Source organism: Condylura cristata, unplaced genomic scaffold, assembly GCF_000260355.1.
Source record: "Condylura cristata isolate star-nosed mole 26May11 unplaced genomic scaffold, ConCri1.0 scaffold00021, whole genome shotgun sequence".
NCBI classification, from domain to species: domain Eukaryota; kingdom Metazoa; phylum Chordata; class Mammalia; order Eulipotyphla; family Talpidae; genus Condylura; species Condylura cristata.
The window spans coordinates 7,151,880-7,169,783 of record NW_004567122.1 but is presented as its reverse complement, the minus strand read 5'-3'; the positions used below and the strand labels follow the sequence as shown (position 1 = coordinate 7,169,783).

The window sequence follows — 17,904 nt, the reverse complement described above, 5'->3', positions numbered from 1 at the left end:
AATAATATTTTCAATCAAGCACCCTCTAAGGAAAGTACCTCGGGAATTAAGGGAGATAGTGTTTTTACTAACTCATTATGGACGTAAATCAGAAATTAAGACATTGGTAACACAGAAATGATATGAAAGGGTAAAAGGGTGTTTGCATGTCCCTCTAATAGACCTTAGACCTTTTCTGATTATTATTTGTAAAATCAAATTCTTAAAACATTGACCCAAAGGAAAAAGTTATCTAGAAGAGACACTGAGAAATACATTCACAATGTCATAAAAAGTATTTGGAAAATGCCCTTTTTAATGGTCATCTACAGCTCATTGAGTATGGTTATTCTCTGATGTTAAGGGCACTTTTAAAATTTAGTTTCACAATTGATTCACTTAAGTAAGGGTAAGTGCATTTTAGCCTGATAAATTTGTAATAAGCCTGGACAATAAAAGTCTACTGTGATTTTTACAAACTTGGTTGCTTTCCAGATGTGTATACACTCAGGCATGACATTATATTTTTAAGACTTTTTTGTTGCACCTAAAGAAGGAGGCAAATCTTCAAAGAGGAGATTAAAATATGCCTATATTTACTGAGTACCAGGTGTATGCATTAAAGGAACACACTAAAGTGACGAACACTTAGGCCTCCTGAAAAATATATGCTAAAAAATAAAATTTTATGACATATTGTAGAATATTCATAAACTAAACATGCATCATTTTAAATGTTTCAATTGCTATAAATATATTATAGGCACTTCTACACTTATTGAAAAGAATTCAATTACCAAGTCTGAACACCAAGTTGGATAAATTAGCAAGAGCACTGTGTTCTCTATTTAACTGATTTGTTGGGGGGGGAGACAAAACTATAGTTTAGAATACTTAATTTTGCATCTTGAAAAGTCAAAATGTTACTGAGCCTTTTAAAAACTTTCTAAAAATGAATAAAAATCTCTTTTTGTGGTAAAAGGGTAGATTTACATAATCTCACAGATATGATCTTTAACAAGGGATTTCATGTTTCATTCCCAAGTCCTTCCTCCCTGAGACAAATTGCATATTTTTAAAGATCTCACTTTATTTTTGTGTATTTATTTTGATACAACTTAGCAGAAAATCAACAAAACTTAGTGTATAAGCCAAATATCACATATTAGATATCTGCTTTAAATAGCTAATATACTACACATCTGAATATTAATGCAGTAGACCAGGCAGGGAAACAAACTCATAGGTGCTTTCAAGCTGAAACTACCAAATGTAAACAGCAAGGACAATGAATGACAACGCATAAGATCACTTTATAGCGTGCTTTCATTTAAGTGTTGGTAAAAACATCATAAAGAGCTCAGCTGTTTTCAGTACTGCCAGCCATCAGCCCCTTGGGGACAGTCCACTGTAGCAAGCCACCTCCCTTTCTTTAGCAGTCTACACCCAGTGACTGAATGATGTGCAGGTATAAAACATAGCATCTCAGCTCAGCGGAAGACCACCCAGCCCTAACCCTCCTGTGGTGTTTTGTAAGATGACCTCCGTGATGCTGTAACATATGTCGATAAAGACACAAGTACACCATCAATATTAACCCTCTTACCAAACTTGTTTTATTATAATAATGATGCCACTAGATATTGTTTTCTTTCTACCAATCATTTCACCCAGTCTTGAGAAAAATGGGTTAGGCAAAACAATTCTTCAGTCCAGTTAGAGTTCTGGGTATTCATTAATTTCCACACCACTCAGCTTATTTGCATAATATGTTCTGACTTACTTTTAAATAATGTTCAGTAGCATTATTACCTTCTTTCCATATTAGTAAGTAGACACCATGTTCTACTAGTCACATGCCCCTTGAGAATTTTCAGCTGCCTGTGGTAAAATCAAGAAAGTAAAGAATGCTCTGTTCACTAAGTTTAGACACAGCATCACAAGACCTTCTATGTATTGGGTATTTCAGCTCTATCAGTGACTCATCAAAACCATTAGAACATGAACTGTTCATTGTTACCAAAATCTCATTAACAGTGAAATCAGTAGACACTAGTTACAAAGTGCCTTCTTAAAGAAAAAATAATCATTTGATAGTTAACCCATACTAAACTATGTACCCCTAAAATCTTGGGAGACACAAAATCATTTTTTGTAATAACTATCTCTGTTGCATTCAAAATAAAATGCATTGGTCAAACATGTCATCACATCTTCCTACAAATAACAAAGTAATATGCTAAGAATATCATTTAATTAATCCTTGAATTTTACAATATTTTGTGGAAATATAACTTGAGTGAATGTACAGAAGTAGTACTTTGAGACACTGACATAGTGTTAATTCAAGATTCTTCTTTCAAATTAAATATATATCAAATATTACCAGAAGTCTATTAACAAATGTTTACACATATTTCATTTGGTCCTTTCAAAATTTCTAGCTGTTTACTTGCATGAAATTCTCTTTGTCTTTATTGTAGGCATCTTAAAAATGTATATCTATTGAAATCTCAAAATTTTATCATCATTACCAAATTTGTTTTGTGGATATCTCCTTGATCCAGGCATGTATTCAGAAATGAAAGTTTCTGCTATAAGCCACGTACCAATGTAATATTGAGGTACTTGTTAAAGTGATAATTCAGATGCCATTATAGAATTATTCTTCATTTAACACCATTAATATTAACCAGAATTTAAATAATGCCGTCATAGAACAGATACAGTCATTAAATGTGTAAAGTGAGGAAAGCATCTGAATAGGATAGAGTTCCCAAAATTATAAGTTCCTCTTCTACTCTTTGCCAAAACTGTGGGAAAATCAGAGGTTAATATTTGGAGCCTCTCAGCCCTAGATAAGTTTACACCCTAGTTTTTCAACTAGAGCAAGAATATTAGAAAAGAGGGAGCATTTTTGCACCCACATGCAGGAAACATATACCCATGCATGAGAAATATTTTCACTAACTCATTCCCATGGACTACAGATGTATTTGTAATATTTTGTATTATGGTAAAACATTCAAATCACTGCAGCAAGTAGAATTACTTTTAATGTTGATGCATGATTTTCTTAGGTTTGAAATAAATCAAAATTGGGAAATTAAAACACCTTGCATAATTATCTTAATTAGTGTATGTCCTGTGAGAGAAAAAATGTCTTGCCATATTAAGGTGGCATCTGGAAATTATTGCCTTTTTTTAATACGAATGTAGATTCTATCTCTGAGAATGCTATATGCATTGTTCATGCTTATATTTTTGTGAGTGTCTTTACTTTCCAAGTAAAACAAGAGCTTGAGGGAAAATGTGCAGAATGTAGAGGCCAGGACTTAACATGATTAGGGTTACTTCTCATTCTTCTGGTGAAGTTCATTCATCCCATTTGTTGTTCTAGTCAAAATAATTGTTATTTTTCTGGAAAAGACTATGGATATTTTAGTCATCAATTTTCCTGGGGAGGGTGTGGGGAGGACTGGACGAAGGGGAGGACTTATACAGGGGGGAATCCTTGCATGTAAAATGAAGTTTCCTCTAACCTCAAAGGAATTTACTGACTCCTGAAAGTTGTGTATCTAGATTAGGAATGAAAATGTGCTGCTTAGGGGAATCTTGCAAATGACATAAATTGTATTTTTCTCCCCTGATATTGAAACAGACATATTTAATATCTAATTTAATTATTTTCCCTGTAATTTAATTATTTTCCCTGTAATGTACTCAACTCTCCTTATGTCTTCTCAGATACAGACACCTAAAAGCTGAGTTGTGTGGGGTAGGGGAAACTTTAGAGCTGAGATCTAAATCCATTCTCAAGGGTAGAACCTGGATTGAGAGAGAGTGAAATCCTAGGGTTCCCTGGCTGGAACCAGGGAAAGAACATCTTCAGGAAAACAATGAAAATCTTAGGGTTGGTTGGCATTAGGAGAAAGAGGAGAATATTCTGATAGAACTTCAGTTTGCTCATCTACTTCTATGTTTTTCTAAATGTTTATATGGAGCCTGAAGGGATCTGAGGTGGTGACCCCATGACTCAGAGGTAAATGTAGTATCTAGATGACTTCCATCTGAGAAGTCATTTGTGAAAAGATTCCAGTGACCAAGAAAAAAAGTAGATTGTCTATCTAGTTTTATTCCATGGGAACATCTCCATAACATAGAAAATAGCTAAGATGACCTTTTGTCATCTTAATGCCAAAATATGATGGTAAAGAAGTAATAAAGATATTTGTGGCGGAAGATTGCACTTTAAAGATTTTTGAAATTCAATGGAATTGCTTACTTTTTTAACTTTATATTTTCTGTCTTTGTAGGATTAAGATAATCAATTCCTTAATGCTTATAAGCAGAGGTTTTAAAAGAATGAAAGGAAGAGAGTAGTTTTGTGTTGTACAGAATTTAAATGTCTTCAAACATTAATCCCACATTGAAGATCCATTAAATAGAAGATATTTCTGTCCTTCCAAATACCTACTTGGTAAATCAATGATAATAGGCCAGTTTTGGGCCTCCCTAGTGGCACAGTGGCTAAAGTGTCAATGCTGTCAAGCTACTGCCAGCCACTGCATCCTGAGTTCGATTCCTAGCCAGGGAGCTGACCCACGTGGCGCAGCAGACCTCTCCTGTCTTGCCCACTGCTCCCCTCAGCAGTGTATTCCAGCAGATCTGTCTGTTCTGCTCCCCACTCTGTCTCTGGTGAATCCTCACTCCCCCTCCCTGTACCTCTGGCCTGTACCCCAGCTCTTGTATATACATAAAAAGAAATCTTAAAATAATAATAATAGGTCAGTTTGGTCAAAGTACGAAGGAGGAGAAATGAGCCTTCTCCATCCTTTTAAGTAAATGCCTGATCTTGCTGTTCTGTCACTCCTAAATTTAATGTTTTCCATGCTTCCTCCTTGACTGGGCAGGCACCACAGAGATGCCCTTTGGAAAGCATTTCATATGCTGTAGGTTAGAGGTCTTCTTATTAGTTATAGATTTGGAATATTTATGTCATCAATACCCATTTCTTTAAAGTCCCTGTTCACTCCTCTGACAGGGTGTGGTGCAGAGGAAGAGAGTGAGTTAAGACTGTGACCTTTCTGTTCCTAGCTCTATTACTCATTGTATCTGTCATCAATCAACTATTTGATATTGTTGTGAAATGAGGAAATGTATTCTATAAGAATGCTATTTTCTTCAGATGGTAATAGACTTCAAGAAAAATGGGAAGCCATATTTTAAAAAAAAGTTTTATTTGTGGCTTGACTTCTGCACAGGACTTTCACTGAGCAAGTTTTCACTGTAAATCTTCAAAAAGTGGCTACAAAACATTCCCCAGCTTTATTTGATAGTGAAGTTCTGAAATACCAGAACATGTAACAGAAGTGATAGTAAAGGCTGCAGGTTGAAGAGACACAGATCTTGACTTTTCACTGTTTTGAGGGATTGTGTCTTAGATCTTTCTGAATATAAAACAAGGAAGCATGTAAACATCCATGAATAACAGGACTGTATTTATGGGTTTTCTCAGACATACTCAGAATAACTAAGCTAAGAGGGTCAGGGTCTAAAAAGCATCATGGGTGAGGAGATGATAGTCAACAGAAAGGCTTTGGTGAAGATCTGAACTTGTATAAAAGGGAAGAAAATTCTTCTAAAGTCTAAAACAATGCGTAATTGTGACACTGGGCAATTAGGTTAGTAATGAAACTAGCTTCTGCCCTTGGGCCCTCATCTAGGCTAAGATGCCATGCAGTCTAGAGGAAGAAGCTTGGTAATGCCCGCTGTGAGTGAGCCCAATAAAATCCACCTAAAGAGGGAACTGGGAAGAGTCCTGTCAGTCCTAACCATATGTATTTTTTTTAAAATGTACTCATTACATCATCCTTCATTTTTGTACAATGTACGGTTTCCCCATGAAATCCCCATCACCCATTCACCCCTGCACCATCACCATGGTCCCTGGCAGCCTTCCCACCCCTGTCCTGGTCCTCCTTCCCACTTCCCTACAGAATGTCTCTGATCTGTAATTGCCTGATGATTTTGATTTTTACTTTATTATAGTTACTGTTTTTCTACATTCCTCTCATAAGTGAGACCATTCAATTTTTTTTTCTTTTTCTTTCTGTTTTACTTCATTGGGCATAATCCCTTCTAGCTTCATCCATGTTGCTGCAAAGGGCATGAGTTTATCCTTTTTGATTGCTGAGTAACATCCCATTGTGTAAATATACCACATCTTCTCGATCCAGACATCTATTTTTGGGCATCTAGTTTGCTTCCATAGCTCACCATACATTTCTTTACCACAAGTGTAATTGCTGAAATATCTCAAGAAAAAAAGATGGCCTCATGTAACTGAAAGGAACTCCAACAACCTTATCTGAAAGAAGAGACTAAATTCATGACGGGAGCCAGGCTATAGTTAGTGCTTCCACAGTGAGTGTGGACCCCAATTTCTTAGAGGTTACTCTTCAGTGACCCCCCCAGTCCTCAGACATCCAGCTGCACCTGAAAAAAAGCAAACAAATACACTAGGCTTTGTGTTGTGAGGTGATTTTTACTTTTAATTCAAGAATGATTTATAATTAAAAATCAATTAATGTTAGCAGATGAAGGAAAGTAGATATATGATCATATTAAAGAGGCACAAAAAAAGATACTTGAAGAAAATCAACATCCACTTATGACAAAAGCCCTTATTCTAGACAGAATGACAAATTCTTACCTGATCACAGAGCTCTGTATCTGTACATTCTTTTGAATGTATGTGTGTGTGTGCGTGTGTGTGTTATATAGATAGATGGATATATAAAACATTTCATGACAACAAGAAGTTCTAAAGAAAAAGCTAGCAAGATTAAAACCATGTTAAGAAATCGTGTTTTTACCCCCAAACAATGTAATTCATTGAGGATTTAGCAGGTAGTAAGATGAGACTGAATTTACAAACAATAAAGTATTATGCAGAAGTGAAGCATGCTTGTGTGTTTGCTCTTAAGTCAGTGCATGGTGCTTTGATGCTTCTGCCTGACTTTGGAGGGCGATACTCCAATTCTTGTGTTTTCATGATTCTCTTTGCTCTCGGGTTTGCTGTTTGTAGAGTATTTGTATTACTAGGGCAGTTTTGCATTTCAGCTCTAACAACTTGTCCTTTGTTGTCAGTTTCACTACCAGACAATACTATGACACTGGACAATAGTCTTGCTGACCCAATCCAGTCTACACTGCTTCACAAGATTTTCCAAGCCCTCAGAAGTCTGCTCTGAGAAGGTCACATACAGGCACAAGCCAGTATTTCTGTCTCCCTGCTCCAGCCGTAGCAAACAAGACCTCATAGACACTGGCTGATGTTTCTTTGCCTCAGTTTTATCCTCTGATAGCTTTGAATACTCCTCTTAGTTATGCAATGTGAAGGCTGTGTTTCCAGCAGTCTCTGCCATTTCTGTACATTGGATCCAGCCCTGTTCATACTTCTCAAAGGCTCTTCCATTGAATAGAACTGAATATCTTTCTGCAAATAGCCCATGCAAAAGAGACTCTATTTGCTCCCATGCTGGAGCATGTTATTGGGGGAGCATGGATCCAATTCTACCCATTTCAAGTATTTCTGAAATACCAAAAAAAAAAAAAAAAAAAAAGGGGTTGAAAAAAAAAAAAAAAAAAAAAAAAAAAGGAGTTGACATAAGAAAGCAGAAAGAAAAAGAATGTTCCAGTGCTCTCCTTTCTCAGTATAAATTGCTACACCTCCTCTGAGTGGGCAAATGACTATTTACAAAGCTATTACAGGTCTCATTAATTGTCATTATTATTCACAGATATCTCTGCAATTACCAGAGTGCCTCTGTGCACTTTACCTTTGAGTTCTCTTTCTAATTAGTCATATTGAATGTAACTAGCTGACCTCCCTGCATAATGGATAAGCCAAAGGAAGTACACAGCAAGGTGATTACAAACAGGATCTTTGCTGTAAGGAGTGAATCTGTGAGAATCAGTGAGCAGCACTTCATCACCGAGCGCCAACTGCGACTTCACCTGTGCAGAAACCAAGAAAAAAGGCATGGCGGCACGCCGAGTGAGGACGCTTTGATGGACTCTCCTCCTCCAGGGAGGGAAGGGGGATAATCTGTCTTCAAGTGCCTGGAGAGCAGGAATCAAAACACCAAGACCCCTATCATCATGTTATTTAAACATTTAGCCTAATGCCCTGGTGAAACATGATTAATAGGAAATCCACCCCTGGCATCAACTTGTGTTATGGGACCCATAGTCGACTGGGACAGACTATTGAAGACATAATTTCTTCTTTAAGTTGACATGTCCTAGTGGTTCACTTGATCATCAAGAGCTGCAAGTGTAGCTATATTGAGTCATTTCAAATCCAAGAAGTCAGTGATTTTACATTCTTAGTATAATACAGCCAGTTCAGTCCTTATATCAACCAGGCAAATACTTATTTACTCCCCACCATATTTTTCAGTGTGAAGTTGCTAAAGTCACGGTGGAACAATAATAATGACATAGGCACAATTAAATAGTACATTATTTTTAAAAGCTACACATTATAAATTTTAAAGATGTGTAAAAAATAAGCTAAAGGGAAAACTTCATGGAGGAAATAAAGGTGAACCTGGACCCGTGACATGCACACATTAAAAAATAAATAAACGAGGCCCTCCCTGGTGGCGCAGTGGGTTAAAACACAGCACTGGGAAGCTGAAGCCACTTCCGCATGAGTTTGATCCCCGCCTGCCCCGAAGGTGACCACATGGCGCGGCAGACCTCTCCTGACCCGCCCGCTGCTCCCCTCAGCAGTGTACTTCGTCGATCTGCCTGTTCTGCTCCCCACTCTGTCTCTGGTGGAGCCTCTCACCGCCCCTGCACCTCTGGCCTGAACCCCAGTTCTGTATGCGTAAATAAATCTTAAAAATAAATAAACAAAACAGAAACAGCAGGTGCTGGTGAGGATGTGGTGAAAGGGACACACACACACACACAGAGACTAAGAATATACCTTGACACATGTATCAATCAGAAAAGCCAGATGAAAGGAGACAGAAAACAAAAGTAAAGGTGGAAGAACCTTCCATAAACTTCAATTCAGTGTTTATTTCAAGAAGCACTAAAGAACTGTGGCCTAGGAAATATAGAAAGATACTGTAGCGCTTCTAGGAATAAAAGAAGTATAAATTTAATATGTGACAATACTAGTGTGTATGGACGGCTCATTGCAAGGTCACAGCAGCGTGATCTCTGCCTTGGGCAGCAGGCACGTTCGGCATTTAGCAGGAGAAGAAACAGACTGGATGTGACTCAGGGACTTAAGAAGCGGTGGCCACTGTTGATCAAGCAGGTCTGACTTCTAGGCCAGGGACTCTGTTATTCTGTGGACCTCATAAAGACAAGAAGTCTTCTCGTTAGAAGTCTAAAGTAAATTAGTCTTCTTGGACATTCAGAGATGAAGGCTAAGGAGCCAGTGTCTGTCTTGACTCAGATAGTGGAAACGGACGTGGAATAGTGCCAGACAGGTGTAAGGAGTGCAAGAGGATGGTAGGACAAGAGTGATGAAGCTAATGAAGTCTCAAACTTTGGTTAAGAAGGTAGCTTTTAATGAGGATTGAACTCCTAATCAGATTTGGATACTTGAATCAAATTTACAAAGGGAATATTCAGATATTCTGTGTGATTAATAAACGAAACGACAAAGCAAGTATCTAGGTACTTACCGAAGCAATGAAATTGAGGTGGTCTGCAAAAAAGGCACGGAGAAGACAGAAGAGTTTCCAGTGCATTATCTGCTCTCCCTCTCTCATTCTTTAGGACTCAGTGCATCCAACCTGGTCAGTAGAATTCTTGAGTCACCTATCTGATGAGAATTCTATTCTGATATTAACCCAAACCCAATTACACCTCTGTAATAACACTAACCCGGTCCTGCAGGACATCCTGATGTCCTTGGATTTCTCCCTGGCTTCTAGACTATAAATTCTGAGTAGCATTTTAGATCATTGGCACATTGCAAGGAATTATTAAACTTTGTAAAAAAAAAAAAATGAAGAGGTGGTAAAGATTGTTGCAGGTACAGCTAGCTTTTGCTTACTGCTCCTACATTCCTCCCCCTTCCACAAGTTAATATTTTTTATTAAATCAAAGTGGAAAATGGGAAAGGTAACTGAAAAGAAAAGCATAGCTGCTTGGTCAGCTGGTATTAAAAATTGCAACAATACATTTAGAATGCTTCATAAGATCTCTTCAGTTTGATTAAGACTTGTTGGAATGGCACTAGATATCATACCCAAGCAACAAATATGCATTCCCTATGCAAGAAAAGCCAGTTTAGAAAGGAAAGCAAAAGGATAGTTAGTTACCAGCATGAAAGCTGTGAATCTTTGGCATCTGTGCAAGTTGACTTTAAACATGACAGAGGAGAAATGGAAAGAGAGCATTATTACTGCTATGTAGTCTAGATTATCCAGTGCATTCTTGGCACAAAGACAGGAAGCCACTGGCAAAATCCAAATGCTGTGAACTCCTAAGAGTTTATCTATCTAATAAGCAGAGAGTCTCAAGTTCTCATCTTACTGGAAAATTCACCTTGGTGAGAAAGCAAACCACTTCTCCGTGCCAATAAAAATAAATTTGTGTTAGGAAAATTAGCAGAAATGAGAGAGGAAGGAGTCATAGAAGACAACAAGATTGTTTTTGGAAAGTTAAATTATTCACAATTAAACAAAGAGGCTAATTCACCTTGGGGAGTGTGGAAATGCAAGGAAATATGTTTACATTCTTGAAGTTAGTGATTTCTGAGCAAATCTTACTAAAACTTGTATTAAAATTAAGCATTTGCAGATAATTATGACTTGCTAGTGAAAAATCAGGTATTTGATTTTTAAAATTTTTAAAGATTTATTTATGCACACAGAACGGGGGGTATAGGCCAAAGGTGCAGGTGCCATGAGAAGATTCACCAGAGACAGATTGGGGAGCAGAACTGGCAGATCAACAAAGGGGATCTCACTGAGGGGAGCAGCGGGCGGGTCAGGAGAGGTCTGCCGCACCATGTGGTCACCTCCGGGGCAGGCAGGGATGGAACTCATGCTGAAGTGGCTTTAGCTTCTTAGTGCTGTGCTTTAACCCGCTGTGCCACCAGGGAGGGCCCAGATGTTTAATTTTAAATAGAGACGTATATAGCTTTCAAAGAAGACATTAAGTTGAGCTAAAGGGGGCTAAGGAAAACTAGTGTATTTGATTGGAAATAAACCAAAGAACTAGGAGAATCACATTGTCAACATCAGTCATTCAAGGCTAAGTTCAAGTCAACAACAACAGAGTTTCTGAAAATTAAATAGGCTATGGAACTTATAATAAGGGAAAATATTCTCTGAAAGCCTTGGGAATTTTGCCTCAAAACTCCACAAACAGATTGACATCAATTTTAGAAAATTTTCTTGGAAATTTAAAATCATTTTCACCTATGAACGATTTCTAGAAAATTCTGTTTTTATAGAACTCATTTTTCATAATTCTACACATGAAGATGCATAAGTCCAATAGGATAATAAAACTAGTAAATACCCAAAACACAAGTCTTCCTGATCAGCAATGTGAAAAAGTTTCATATTTAACTATTTAGTCTAATGTTGCTGCATCAGACTCTCATAGAAAGATGTGTTCATAATTACACCATACAACTCTTAATTATCTAATTTCAAAATTTTAGCTTATAATTTGACTTTTCATTTTATATTTTACTATAAAGAAAGAGTAAAATCATCATTTAATGCAAGTAGGTACATGTCCTGGCTGATAGAGTTAGTGTAAATTCATAAATCGTCCTCCTTTTTAAATGTAATTTGCTGTGCTCTTGGTGCTTTTTCAGCTAGACAAGTGACTCTGCATACATTAACAATTATATTTCCAAGACAGCAAATCTGAGAGCAAAATCCTGAAATGTGGTCATCAATCACATCCTTTGAAGGATGACTAGGCTTCCTCGAGTGACACTGTTCCTTCTCACTGCAAAAATGAAACAAGGACAAAGAAACAATGTCCTTTTACAGTTTATAATAACTGAGACGATGAAGACATGTATCCTTGAAGGCAGAAATCCAAATATTTGGGAGAGAGATCATATTGATCTCCTGAAGGTGGCTTGGGGCTTCTCAAAACAGTCTTTAATTTTTTTCAGTTGTAAATAATCCCATAAAGAAAGAGAAGATCCGGGCCCTCCCTGGTGGCGCAGCGGGTTAAAGCACTGCACTGAGAAGCTAAAGCCACTTCCGCATGAGTTCGATCCCCGCCTGCCCGGGAGGTGACCACATGGCGTGGCAGACCTCTGCTGACCCGCCCGCTGCTCCCCTCAGCAGTGTACTTCGTCCATCTGCCTGTTCTGCTCCCTGCTCTGTCTCTGGTGAATCCTCTCACCCTCCGCATCTCTGGCCTGTACCCCAGCTCTGTACAAATAAATAAATAAATCTTTAAAAAAAAAAAAGAAAGAGAAGATCCATGAAGAATGTCTACTCTGCCTTAAAATCCATATAAGATCATTATCCTGGCATCTAAAGTTCCCACTGAAGTTAAGGCTTGAAAAAAAAAAATGGGAGGGCCTTCCTGGTGACGCAGGAATTAAAGCACAGCACTATGAATTCAGCTATCAGCACGGGTTCTATCCCCAGCCAGGAAACTGACCTACATAACACAGCAGACCTCCCCTGTCTTTCCACTGCTCCCTCTGAGCAGTGTATTTCCATCAATCTGCCTGTTCTGTTCCCCATTCTGTCACTGGGGAATCTTCTCATGCCCCCACACTTTTGGACTATACCCCAGTTTTTGTATGCATTAAAAAAAATCTTTAAAAAAAATAAATGTGCTATACAAGAATACCCATTGTTTTAGTACATTTCAAATCAAGAGAAATGATGAATTATGATGGCTTGTTTTTAGGATCCCATGTTATACTGTTGATGGACAACACGAGGCTGATCTGTTATCATGTTTCTGTGTCCTCCGCCAAGGAGAGTGATCTTCAGCACACTAAGAAGCAAATAAAACCTAATGTGAGTGAGGATATTGTGAGTGAATACCCAGGCTGCCGTAAATGAATTAAATTCTCATGGTGGGAGGATAATTATATCTCAGGATATAGAGAAATGTGTAAATGAGATCAGTGAACTACTATGAGAAGCCTTTGAAAAGTTTGAAGATTATGAATAATGCCAACGGCCGGTGGAGAACTAAATATCCTTCTGAATTTAAGAAGAAAGAAATAGAAAACTTTCTCTATTGATTGTGTATACATTTATTTATTTTGGTCCTACTAATTGCATCTAAGCTCTGAGAAGACTTGCACAAAAGCACTACACAAGTTATAGTAGCAAAAATTGAAATAGAACAGAAAAAGATATGAATGGGTGGGGGGAGAGCCAGCCCCATTTCTAAGTGTGCAAATCACCCTTGGAAGATGTCTGTGTCTTCTGCATTCGACACAGCTCACTAACTCAGCCAGGGTTGGTCAACTGGTCAACCTTGGACCATTCCGATTATTGTCCCCAGTAAGCAAAGTTCAGAATGAAGTCATGTGGAGCTGCTCTCTCTCCTCAGGCTATAGAGCTAAGTGACATGTAGGTGTTGTATGTCTACAGGAAGTGATTCTGTGCTTGCAGTCTGAGACATAAAGCACTTCTTTATTCACTTGTTCAACTCTGAGGACTTAGGGGAGGGGAGAGTTACTAGGAAAAAGAAGACAGGTGTAGTCTCTTAAGTGCACTTCACAAGCCATAGCATGGGTTCTCCACCCCACCCCATTTCATATTTTCCTGTCATATCTCCATTACATTTTGTGAGGTAGCATACTCACCCCGTACTCAAGAGACATCATTCTTTGCATCAGCTCACATTCTCAGAAAAGAGTAATAGCTCTCACTCCTACCCACCCCTGTGTCTAAACTATTAAGTGTAGATTTATGATGTTTGCAAGTTTTGTTACCTAGTAAGCAACAATGAAAACAGATATTTTTAGGATTGTTATTGGTGTGACTTACACAGATATTTTTTCGATGGTTTGTTAATGCAAATATGTTCAATGTGTGCATTTCTAAAATAATCTCCTGGGAGTATAAAATGTAGGTGGGAGTGAGAATCAGTCCCTTAATGAAAGACAAAAAAGTCAGCAATGGCAGGTGAAGTAACCACCTTTATAAAATCAACAGAACCAGCAGATTAGGAAGATAATTATTCAGCTAAGAGGATTTAACTAATATATTTTTTAAAGATTTATTTATTTATGCATACAGAACTGGGGAACAAGCCAGAGGTGCAGGGGTGGTGAGAGAATTCACCAAAGACAGAGCAGGGAGCAGAACAGGCTGACTGGTGAAGTGCACTGCTGAGGGGAGCAGCAGGCGGGCCAGGAGAGGTCTGCCGCGCCATGTGGGTCACCTCACTGGCCGGGAATCGAATGTGTGCTGAAGTGGCTGTGATAGCTTCATAGTGCTTTGCTTTAATCTGTTGCACTACCAGGGAAGGCCTGGATTTAACTAATATTCTGCCTTTTGATGATAGCCATCTAAAGAATGAGTTTTATCTGGGGCCAACCAATATATGTAGCTTCTAGTCTGTTACGTTGGTATTACATATTAGAATAGAAAAAAAAAAATAAGTGATTGGAGAGAACTTAATTTCTGACGTGAAGAAAAATCAGCACAGAAGATGGAGACCACAACTGCCTGAACTAAAAACAAACAAAAAATGTGGCTCAAGAATATTATTTAGGGCTTTACCAAAGTGTTAAATCTGGGTGTCATATGGTATGTAATTCCAAAAAGGGGCTTTCCCCCTACCCCTATATGAAAATTCACTTCATCTTATTTTTTAAATAACCATTCCAGATGAAAGGAAAACTTGAGATGAAAACTCTCTAAGGGGCACTGTTGAAGCCTTACACCCAAGGTTTGCTTGCCTCCTGTGTAAGTCTCTGGCTGACCAGACTGGTTCTCTCCTCCCCCTCCTGGCATCCAGCCCCTTGAAGGAGGACCTGAAATCCTACCTGCTGTGACAGTGGGAGGGGTGTTTGGCAGAGAAGCTCAGAGCCTGTTGGATTTGAGGATCAACACTAAATTGGGGAGCTCAGGCTGACAAGCTAACAAGCTGTCTGCCCTAAAGACTTTCCCTAACTGGTGTTAGAGGATACAAATAGAATTTACAGTTATACCTGTAAAATCAGTTTAGGACTTAAGCTGCCTTTCAGAGATTATTGAATCAAAATTTTCAGATGTGAAAATGATGGAAGCAGACAAGCAGGAAAAATACATTCTTTTAAACAATGACTCGGACCTGGAAGAGTTTGACAAAAGCAAAGTTTCACTGACGCATCAAACTCAAAAAGGGTAAGTTTTAAAGTAGGTGGATAGAGTAATTGAATTGAGATAGACTGTCCACTTTACAGCTTTGTTCACACAGAAATTCTATCTGTAGACATGTCCAATAGCATTCAATGCAAGATAATAAAATAGTTTATGCCTGGAAGAAGAGGCAAAGGCACCTATTATGATCCGATCCAGTTGCTTGGTGATCCGTTAGCACTTTTGAAGGGTGCATTTAAATGTCCAAAAATGTTTAAAATAGCCTGTCTCTCTAAACAGAAAGATGTAACAGTTTACTATTGACCTGCCAGCTCACAATTGAGCTATAACTACACTCTACCTGAACATTCAGAGAGAGGCATAACAAAAAATTAAGAAGTCATGTGGTTATTGTCCAATATTGATTGATTGTAAATAAGGTCATTTTGGAATCTTTGTCTCCAGGCACCTTCTATTTATTTTTCTAAATCACAGGCATATGGGTGGATTAAAAGTGAACTGCTTTTGATACGTGTATAGATTTGGCATACTAAGAGCACAGGTTTAGTGTTTGTTTCAGACTACTTGGCAAAGCATAAGATGATTTTTCAGACATACATATATATTTTGTTTAATGATTATTTTATTTTTAATTTTCTGCCTGTTATTCTCTTATAAGCATCATTTTTTTCCTCAAGATTTATTTATTTTATGCATACAAGAACTAGGGTACAGGCCAGAGGTGGGGGGTGAGATGATTCAGCAGAGACAGAGTGGGGAGCAGAACAGGGAGATCTACTGAAACACACTGCTGAGGCGAGCAGCAGGTGAGACAGGAGAGTCTGCTGCCCAAGTGGGTCAGCTCCCTGACCCAGGATCAAACTCGTGCTGCAGTGGCTGCAAATTGCTTCATGATGTTGTACTAACCCGTTGGGAGGGTGCCATCATTTACTTTGTTAAAGCAAACTGATCATAAACCTTTGACAGGGAGGCAAGTCCAAATTGCAAACAAGTTAAGAGTGTCAGTCTTTATCTTGCTCCAGAAACACTGGTCCTGCCTGAGGGAAGCACTTCAATTCAAAATTATGGACAAAAGTGAAAATGCGAGGCAGATTAGTGTAAACAATAGCCCCTTCCTAACTGTTGTCCTTTGCTTCCAGTAATTTTGCATAATGGGAAAGCTACAGCTACCTTTCATGTTGGTACTTATGGAAAATAGGGGGGTTTTGGTAAAGGACCTCACTGTATCCCCTGATGATGACCTTGACTTTCAGTGTTCATTTGCATTCTGTCCAGTGTCTAAAAAAGAAAGTAAAAAGTAAATACTGTAATCTTAAACATTCTTCAGCAGGTACTTTGGGTATCCACTCTGGGTGAATCTGTTGTCAAAAACTGTTTAGTTGATTTATTGTTTTTTAAATAAAGTACCATTGTTTTACATCCAGGTTAATGTGTTGATGGTATAGGATTTCCCCCTCAGGTGTGTTCACTGGAGTCCTCCACCTTAGCCCATTGTGGGCTCACCCCACCCACTTCCTGAGCCCCATTCCGCTCCCCTCTCCCGTTGTATTATATTTAGATATAAAAAACGTGCTTCAAGTAGCCTGAATAAAGATTAGTTAGTCATGCAGAAATCAAATACTTTGAAACATTGTTTTCAAGCATAATAAAGAGGTGGACAGTCTGTGATGTTCAGACATGGTAAATAGCCTAAGTGGAGATTGTGGAAAAAGTCATCTGTGTGATGTGAAAAGTAAAGATAGGCTTTGTGTTTACCCTAGGAGATAGAGTGAATGGTTAAAGGAAGTATTTTCATGTGTTGTGTTCCAACTAAGGAAGTCTATTTTTCATATGACATGAAGTGACACTTTCTTGTAAAAGAGATTATAGCTGAACCCTCTATATTCTGTGTCTCTAAATCACACAGAACTCTAACAATGGAAATGTGCTTCAGTAATCCCACTACTCCTGGTGACATACCTCAGATCCCTTCTTTTAGGGGCTTAGGAAAAAAGAATTTATAGGGGAAAGGTTTTATAAGACCCATGAAGTGCTATCTATGTTCTCTGCTTCTCTAATGGTCCCATGAAAGACAAGAAAAATGTGAAAAGACAAACCAACTGAAATCAGATACTCTACCTCCTGAAAATAAATGGTCTCTTTTAATTAAAAGTATAGACTTTTTAAGGGAATCATTTATATTAGCAACATTTTAGTCCAGTTTGCTTCCATTTGGGATACCCATCGTTCTCCAGACAATCATATTAACTGAAAACTGAATCAGGAGATGTGGAAATAATTTAAGTACATAGACTTTCAGCGAAGGGCTTTACTTCTGCAACTGGGACTCGGAGCTTGGTGTCAATCCCTAAAGCCATAAACAAACCTGTTCCCAAGGCTTAGTGCGCTTTCTCCAGCTGTCTTTCATCTGGCTTGTTTTGTATGATTTTGCTTTGTGCTATTCTATTTGCTTTGGTTGTATGTAGTTTCTGCTCATTCATTGACTCCTTTAGTTTCCCAAGTAAGTACTAGAAAAGTTGTTATATGACCTGCTCAGAGTTGAATTTCCTCAGACCCACAGCAGCTAAGCACAAGCCAG

General features: G+C 38.2%; 1 protein-coding gene across 1 annotated transcript in view; it reads left to right on the top strand.

The window, feature by feature from the left end:
- NDST4 (N-deacetylase/N-sulfotransferase (heparan glucosaminyl) 4) overlaps positions 1-7,554 on the top strand; it is a 223,156-nt gene extending 215,602 nt beyond the window's left edge. Inside the window, exon 16 of the mRNA XM_012727987.1 lies at positions 7,132-7,554. Within this exon, the coding sequence (XP_012583441.1) occupies positions 7,132-7,155 (24 nt within the window). The 3' untranslated portion in view covers positions 7,156-7,554. The remainder of the gene's footprint in view (positions 1-7,131) is intronic.
- The last annotated feature ends 10,350 nt before the right edge of the window (positions 7,555-17,904 follow it).